This window comes from Chrysochloris asiatica, unplaced genomic scaffold (genome assembly GCF_000296735.1).
Source record: "Chrysochloris asiatica unplaced genomic scaffold, ChrAsi1.0 scaffold00262, whole genome shotgun sequence".
Lineage (NCBI taxonomy): Eukaryota > Metazoa > Chordata > Mammalia > Afrosoricida > Chrysochloridae > Chrysochloris > Chrysochloris asiatica.
In genome coordinates, this window is record NW_006408780.1 from 3,238,421 (window position 1) to 3,246,434 (window position 8,014).

General features: G+C 47.1%; 1 protein-coding gene across 1 annotated transcript in view; it reads left to right on the forward strand.

Annotated features, from left to right (window-relative positions):
* Positions 1-8,014, forward strand: part of EVC2 (Ellis van Creveld syndrome 2) — a 158,481-nt gene that overhangs the window by 12,021 nt on the left and 138,446 nt on the right. The window contains exons 2-6 of the mRNA XM_006874141.1: positions 1,373-1,427; positions 1,568-1,628; positions 2,506-2,641; positions 3,841-3,909; positions 6,448-6,634. Coding sequence (XP_006874203.1) covers positions 1,373-1,427; positions 1,568-1,628; positions 2,506-2,641; positions 3,841-3,909; positions 6,448-6,634 — 508 coding nt within the window. The remainder of the gene's footprint in view (positions 1-1,372; positions 1,428-1,567; positions 1,629-2,505; positions 2,642-3,840; positions 3,910-6,447; positions 6,635-8,014) is intronic.

Below are 8,014 nucleotides of genomic sequence, written 5' to 3' on the forward strand. Positions count from 1 at the left end.
TGTTGTTATTGTTAAGTGCTGTCGAATCAGTACCGTCTCATAGTGACCATGTATGTAGGGTTTCCGAGGAGCGGCTGGTGAGCCTGAACTGCCGACCTTCTGGTTCAAAGTGACCTTGAGTCCAGCACATTAGCCCACAGTGCCACACCAGGACTCCCTTAGTCCTCAATAAACGTTAATCTACTCTTTTTCTGTGTCCCCATGACTCCATGAGCACGATACTTGTTGATTGAAATTTGATCGGTTCCCATGATTCATATCCATCTTGCTGGGGGGTCTTCCTCTTTTTCTATGACCCTTCACCTTACCAAATATGATCTCCTGCTCCAAGGAACATTCTGGCTGTACGTCTTCTAAGATTTGTTTGTTCTTCCTGCAGTTCTGGTATAGTCAGTATTTTTCACCAATACCGTAGTTCAAAGGCATCGATTCTTCTTAAACAATGTTTAATGACATATTTATTATTGCTGTTAATCGTTGTCAAGCCAGTACTGACTCTAATGACTCTGTATAGACTTTCAGAGGAGCGGCTGGTGGGTTTGAACACTAACCTTGTGGTTAACAGTTTGGTGCTTATACAGCCCTACACCAGGACCCCAATGATTTATTTAGTGTATCTTTAATAATGAAACTTATATGTTTAAAATGTAAACTTATGTTTATCTTTGTTTTGGGTCAGTTTCCAACCATATGTGACCAAGTAGAATTGTGTATAATGCAATCAAGTGCTTTAGCTACGGCACCACTAGCGTTCGCTAACGAGCTGTCTCTCCTTTCAAAAAGACAAAACAGAAAAAAAGCATGGTGTCCTACTTTTGTTGTAATTTGAATGTGTCATATGTTGGGGACAGTGAATAAGAAAGATCGTAGAAGAATTGATGCCTTTGAGTTGTGGTGTTGGAGGAGAATATTGAAAGTGCCATGGCTGCCAAAAGAACCAATAGATCCATTTTGGAAGAAGTGCAGCCAGAGTGCTCCTTGGAGGCCAGGATGGCCAAACTTTGTCTCTCCTACTTCGGACATATTGTCAGGAGGGACCAGTCGCTGGAGAAGGATATCATGTTTGTTAAGGTGGAGGGTCAGAGAAAAAGAGGAAGATCCCGAGGGAGATGGATTGGCCAAGTGGCAGCATCGATGGACTCAAGCGTGGCAACAATTGTGAGGTTGGCCCAGGACGGGGCAGTGTATTGTTTGGTCCTGTGTAAGTTCTGCTCTGTCTTGTGAGTTGGTACTGACTCAATGGTACCTAAAAACAGCATCTATACTTTAGACTAATAGCTAATCTCAGTGTGAACCCCTTATGAAAATTACTTTCTTCTGCTCTACGAGCTTTAGGTAATTAATGACTTTGTACCTTTGATTTTTTTTTTAGGACTTATCCCATATGCCTTGGCAGGATGGTAAAAGCACTCTGTTTAACGATGTGGGTGAGTTCCTTGGGCAGAGTTTCATTGTTTTGCTGGGAAAAGACAACCACTCAGTGGAGGCTTCTTCCTCCTCCCCACCTTCCTCACTCTCTGTGGATCCCTGACACTCTCTCTAACCTGACCTCACAAAACAACGGCAGCGTATTGCGGCCGCCGCCTCCAGCAGCCACCTAGCGCTTCAGTGCACAGGACAGAATTGAGGTAAAGGTGGGCCTGCCTTGCTTACTCTCTGAAGGAGTCTGATTAATACAACACAGAATTTGTGTTGTGACTCATAGTGACCCTGGACACAATGGACGGATCCACTGCCCAGTCCTGAGCATTCATTCATCTCAGGTTTGCCTTATTCACAGCAACCCTGTATAGAGTTTCCGAGGAGCAGCTAGTTAATTTGACCCTCCGACTTTGTGGGTCAAACTGACCTTGTGGTCCAGGGCTTGCCCCACAGCGCCCACAACAGTGCCCATTATTGTTGCTGTTGTTCAGTGTTTGAATTGTTTCTGACCCGTAGCGATCTGTGTAGGGTTTCTGAGTGGTTGTTGAGTTTGAACCGCCAATCTTGCAGTTCAAACTGACCTTGTGGTCAAGCGCTATCCTTCAGTTCCCCACCAGGACTCCAGCAGTAGAAGGTCCTAAGAGTGGTATGTGCCTCATCCCTTTAAGGAATGAGTGACACTCTCCTCCAACACCATAACTTCTCCCTACCTGACAGTTAGACAAACCGAAGCTCTGAGCAGCTAGGTTACTTGTCCAAGGACTCATACCTGGTGAATGGCAGAGCCAGGGTTTGAAGCCAGGACTGTCCAATGCCCTGTGTGTATAAGAATCGCCTAGGGACCTGCACTTAGGATGCCACACTAGAGATTTATTCTTAAGTCTGGTCACCTCCCCATGAGCACACCTCATTTTTTCTTTTTTTAATGGCAAAGAGATGATAAGTCATTTATTCATTCAGCAAACATTGGCTACCTGCCATCCAGAGAGAGGCACCGCCGAGCCTTACTGTCTTTCTCCTTAATTAACACACACACACATACCTGTTTACAGTAGAAACACCATCTGGACTGAAACCCCTCAGGAACACTGAAGATTTCAACCTACTCCTGACTTCTTCAGCCTCCAGCAGCCCTTGGGCAGATTCCGTGTTGGCCTTTATGCCCTCATGGGCCAAGAAGACCTTGTTCAAAAGTGAGTCTCCTATAGCACACCGCCAGGTAAGTAACAGGTTCGAACGTTAACCAAAATATCAGAAATTGGAAAGGGGGTGGTCTAGGTGAGTTAAGGGTTGGGATGCAAGCTAAAAGATGGGTGGTTCAAACCCACTTGCTGCTCTGCAGGAGAAAGATGAGGCTTTATGCTCCCTAAAAACTGAACGGTTTCAGAAACCCCGAGGACCAGTCCTCCGCTGTCCTCCTAGAGGGTTGTTATAAGTCAGATTTGACCCAACGACAGTGGGTGTAGCTTTTGGTTTGGTGAATAGAATACCGCAGGCGTTTGTTCCTCTAAAGAGCATATTCCTTAAATACACACTCAGACCTCTGAAAGCAGGAGCCTGTGTCAGGTAGAAACTGTTAGAGGAAAACTCAGATACTTCCCACTAAATAGAGGAGAGGTGGCTGGATCCTCTCAGATACATAAAACCTGCGAGACCAGACTAAGCAAGGCAGCCCGTCCAATTCCGGCTCTCACAGGCTTCCCTGTACTTATCCCTGGGCAGAGGGGGGCCTGGTGCTACCGTGGTTAAGGGCTCAGCTGCTAAACCAAAGGTGGGTGCTTCAAACCTACCAGGTACTCCTTGAGAGAACGATGAAGCAGTTTCCCCTCATAAAGATTTGCGGCCTTGAAAGCCCCCTGGGGCACTTCCCCTTAGGGTCGCTGTGCGTGGGAATCCACTCAGTGACCGGGTGTTGTCTCTTGGGAGCAAATCCATGTGTCTTTCCAAAGTGCTCTTTTGCCTGTAACTCGCAGGGCATATTTACATGAACAGAATATTTGAATCCGATCCTCATCTAGTGGTTCTAAAGGATTCTGTTTTATCCAGACTCATTTTATTTTTGGTGTGGCGCTGTAGGATAAGCACTGGACTGTAAGGTCGATTTGAACCACAAGGCAGGTGGATTTGAACTGGTGACCTTGTGGTTAAGCAGCCCAATGCATAACCCCTGCACTCCTCTTTGCTCAGTGCTTAGCTCTTTATCCATTTAACCCCACGTGAACCCCAGGGGAAGGTTTTTTTCCAACAGGACACTTTTCATTCTCAAGTTAAGAAGGAAAGTCTTCAGGATAACTGTAGGCATTTTATTACGAGCAAAGGTATCTCCTCACCCCTTTAGAAACACTCATCATGCTGTGCTTTGCTTAAATACAGAATGGAACGACTCTCACTTCCTAATAATGTCTGTCTTTCATTTAGGATGAACACATTCCAAGAGAACTGCAAGGCATTTCTGAGAGTAGAGTGGTTTTTCAGAAATGTGCCGTGGTACGTACGTGTCCATTAAAGCCTACTGCCAAAGGGAGCAGCTGAGGACTCTAGACTCGTGGGAAGAGAGGGACCAAGAGCTGGTGGCCAAGAGGCAGGCTGGCAGAATGTGCCCTTGGATTGTTTCAATGATTATAGATTCCTGAGTGTTTTTGTGTACATCTCCCCATGCCCCCTAAAAAAGAAAAAAACAAGAGGGAATGGAAGCCAGTACTGTTGAATGATGATGCACGGAAGAGAGGAGATTGTAATCATTGCAATGAACGATGGTGTAAAGCCAATGTTCTCTCATGTAAATAATAAAAAAATAAAAAAAAAAATTAAAAAAAACACTCCCACCCCCCCCAAAAAAAACCCCATTGCCATGGCTCAACGCCAACTTAAATAACCCCCTAGGAGAGAGTAACAGTGCTCTACAGGTTTTCTAAGGCAGTGGTCTTTACGGGACAAGATCGCCAGGTCTTTCTTCCGCAGAGCAGCTGGTGGGTTTGAACTGCCGACCTTTCTGTTCACAGCCAAGAGCTTACATGTTGTCACCAGGACTCCTTTGTAAAGAGCACAGCCAGAACAACTCTATGGGACAGTTCTACTGTGTACCACATTGGGTCACCTTCAACTACACAGCAATGGGCTTGGGTTTTCTATAGGAGCCTGCAAATCCCCAATGCCGCTGAGTCAGTTCTGACTGACAGAGACCCTCTAGGACAGTGTAGCCCCACCCCATAGGGTTGTTTGGGCTGTATCTTTCTTCTGAGGAGTGACTGGTGGGTTTGAACCACTGACCTTTTAGTTAGCGGGGTGGGGGGTGGGGGAGTGCTTAACCACTGTGCCACCAGGGGAGGTGAGAATTCTAGCACTGACGCTCCACTGCCCTAGTCCCCACATTACGGAGTCTGCCCCTTTTTGCTGATGTTTCTCCAAGGGGTTGTTGTTACATGCCCTTAAGTCGGTTCTACCTTAGAGTGACCCTGTATAGGGTTTCTGAGGAGCAGCTGATGGTTTGAACCACCGACCTTGTGGTTGGCAGTCCAGTCTTTATTCTACAGAGCCACACCAGGACTCCCAAGGGGTTGTTGTTGTTATGTGCCATCGAGTCGGTACCGACCCATAGCGACCCATAGCACAGCAGACCCCATAGCACAGCAGAATGAAACACTGCCTGATCCTGGGCCAACCTCACTACTGTTGCCACGCTTGAATCCATCGATGCTGCCACTTGGTTACTCCATCTCGTTGGGGGACTTCCTTTTTTTCTCTGACCTTCCACCTTACCAAACATGATATCCTTTTCCAGCAACTGGTCCCTCCGGACAGTTTGTCCGAAGTATGACAGACTAAGTTTGGCCATCTTGGCCTCTAAGGAGCACTCTGACTGCACTTGGTCCAAAATGGATCTATTGGTTTTTTTGGCAGCCCAGGGCACTTTCAATATTCTCCTCCAACACCATGGGTATAGGGCACATATTACGAGGGTGACCCCTTGTGGGGTTTGGGGATCAGGACTGTATAAACAGGCCTTCCCTGAGGAGTGTGCCATCCGGTGGAGAAAGCTCATAACTGCAGGGCAGCGTGAGTGAGTCTGGCGCTTGGAGGGAACAGGTTTGCCAGAAGGCTGCCTGGAGGAGGTGGCCCTTGAACTGAGTAGTTTAGAAGGAGCAGGATTTGGGAACAGAGCAAGTGACCATCTTTCCATGAACTTTTGAAGCCCCCTCATAGTTTGGGGAGAGACAGCACAGTCCACAACAAGGGCCATGCATGAGGCCAGCCTCAGTGGCTTGAGAGAGGGGCTGGACCCTTCATTCAGGAGGCCTTGGGAAGGACTGCCCCAAAGTATAGCACCTCGAGGTGTAGCTTCTAGTTATATGGGTCCAACCCTAGTGAAGCCATGCGGCCGGCCCAAATTCCCCGGGAGCTGATTGGCAACCTGTGCTCTCAGGGGTAGCCCTCCCGGCCTCGCCTTCTTTGGGGAGACAGTGGATGCCAGAGATGCCCTTCTGGGGTGGGGACTGATGCTTGTAAGTTCCTGGGTCCACTGTGGGCTTCCCAGGTATCTCTAATGGGCACCCTGTCCCCAGCCTGCCCACACCTCTACATTCTGATCATTCTTCTTGAAAGTCTCTCTGCAGTAATGACATCCCCACTTTACAGGCTCTCAGCTATATGAGTCATGTATCCCTGAGTCATGTACACTTAAACACTTGACTATTAGCCAGAGGTTGGCAGTTCAAGCTCAAAACAGGTTATTTCAGAAGAAACACCTTGCAGTCTGCTTCCAAACAGTTATAGCCCCGAACACCCTGTGGAGCAGTTCTCGTCAAATTTACTAACAACAACAACTGTGTCTTCAAAATTGTCTCCAAGCCCCAGCTGCTCAAGCAAGTGTCAGAACTCTCCTGGGGCCTCTGAGATCAGGCAGAGCACCCTGTCAGTGGTCAGAACCTTGTTAGGCTATAGACCCTCCTTCCTGCCTGGATGGGACGTGTGCTCAATGGGGACCTGTCCGCAGGGCGGCACTGATGGCATTCTCACCTGTTCTAGGTGTCTGGGCAGAGACATTCACAGAGCGCTCTCGTGTGGCTGCTCGTGAACACCACCAGGTCACCCGTGGCCACCAACCTCTCAGACCTGTTGCTGCTCGACAACATCACCGGCCTGACCGTGAGGGAGTCGGCGGGGAATAGGACGTCCAAAGGATTCCAGGCTTTCCGAAAGAAGTTCCTGCAAGGTATCCGGAGTGTATGTGCATGCAGGTCGGGCGCCGCAGCTGGTGCACATGAGCTGATGTGTTGAGCCCACTGTGCAGCCACCAGGTCGATCCATCTTGCTGGGCGTCTTCCTTTTTTTTTTTTTTTTTTTTTGCTTTTTACAGTGAGTTGAGTGAAGGTTTACAGAACAGACCATCAGTTACACCTTCAACAATTCATGCTCTTCATCTCATCTCAGAGATTGCAGCAATTGGAACCCCCTCCCTGGTGTATCACTTCTGCTTCCTCCCTGTCTCATTCCTCTTTCTCTCCTGTTGTTTGGTGCCGTCGAGTCAGTTCTGACTCATAGCAACACTGTGCATGCACCCCAGAATGAGAAACTGTAACTGTGCCAATCCAGCTCTTTATTGCTGTCCCTCCCCTTTACCAAGCATGATGTCCTTTTCCAGGAATTGGTTCCTCCTGATAACATGTCCGAAGTGTGAGCGATGACGTCTTACCCTCCTGGCTTCTGAGGAGCACGCTGACTGTACTTCTTCCAGCAAAGACCTGTTTGTTCTTCTGGCAGCCCGTGGCATTTTCAATATTCTTCTTCAACACTACAACTCAAATGCATCAATTCCTCATTGATTATCCAACCTTCACATGCATATGAGATTATCGAAAATACCATGGCTTGGATCAGGTGCACTTTAGTCCTCAAGCTGACGTCTTTGCTTTTGAACACTTTAAAGAGGTCTTGTGCAGCAGATTTGCTTAATGCAATATGCCATTTGATTTCTTGACAGCTGCTTTCATGAGTGTTGATGGTGGATCCAAGCAAATTGAAGTCTTTGACAACTTCAATATTTTCTCCACTTATATGGATATTGTTTATTGATCCAGTGGTGAAGAGTTTTGTTTTCTTTACATTGAGATGCAATCCATACCGAAGGCTGTGGTCTTTGATTTTTATTAGTAAATATTTTAAGTCCTTTTCGCTTTCAGCAAGCAAGGTTGTGTCATCGCCATATCGCTGGTTATTAATGAGTCTTCCTCAAATCCTGAGGCCGCTTTTTCTTTATATAATGCATTTACTTGGATTATGTGCTCAACATACAGGTTGAATAAGTATGGTGAGGGAATACAACCCTGGCTCACACCTTTCCTTATTTTAAATCTTTCAGTGTCCCCTTGTTCTATTCCAACAATGGCCTCTTGGTCTATGTCTGGGTTCCCGACGAACCCAATGAAATGTTTTGGAATACGCATTCTTTGCAATGTTATTCATAGTTTGTCATGATCCGTATAGTCAATGTTGTTGTTATGAGCCATGGAGTCGGTTCCTACCCATAGCGACCTGGTACAGGGTTTCCGAGGCTGTAAATCTTTACAGGAGCAGAAAGCCTCATCTTTATCCC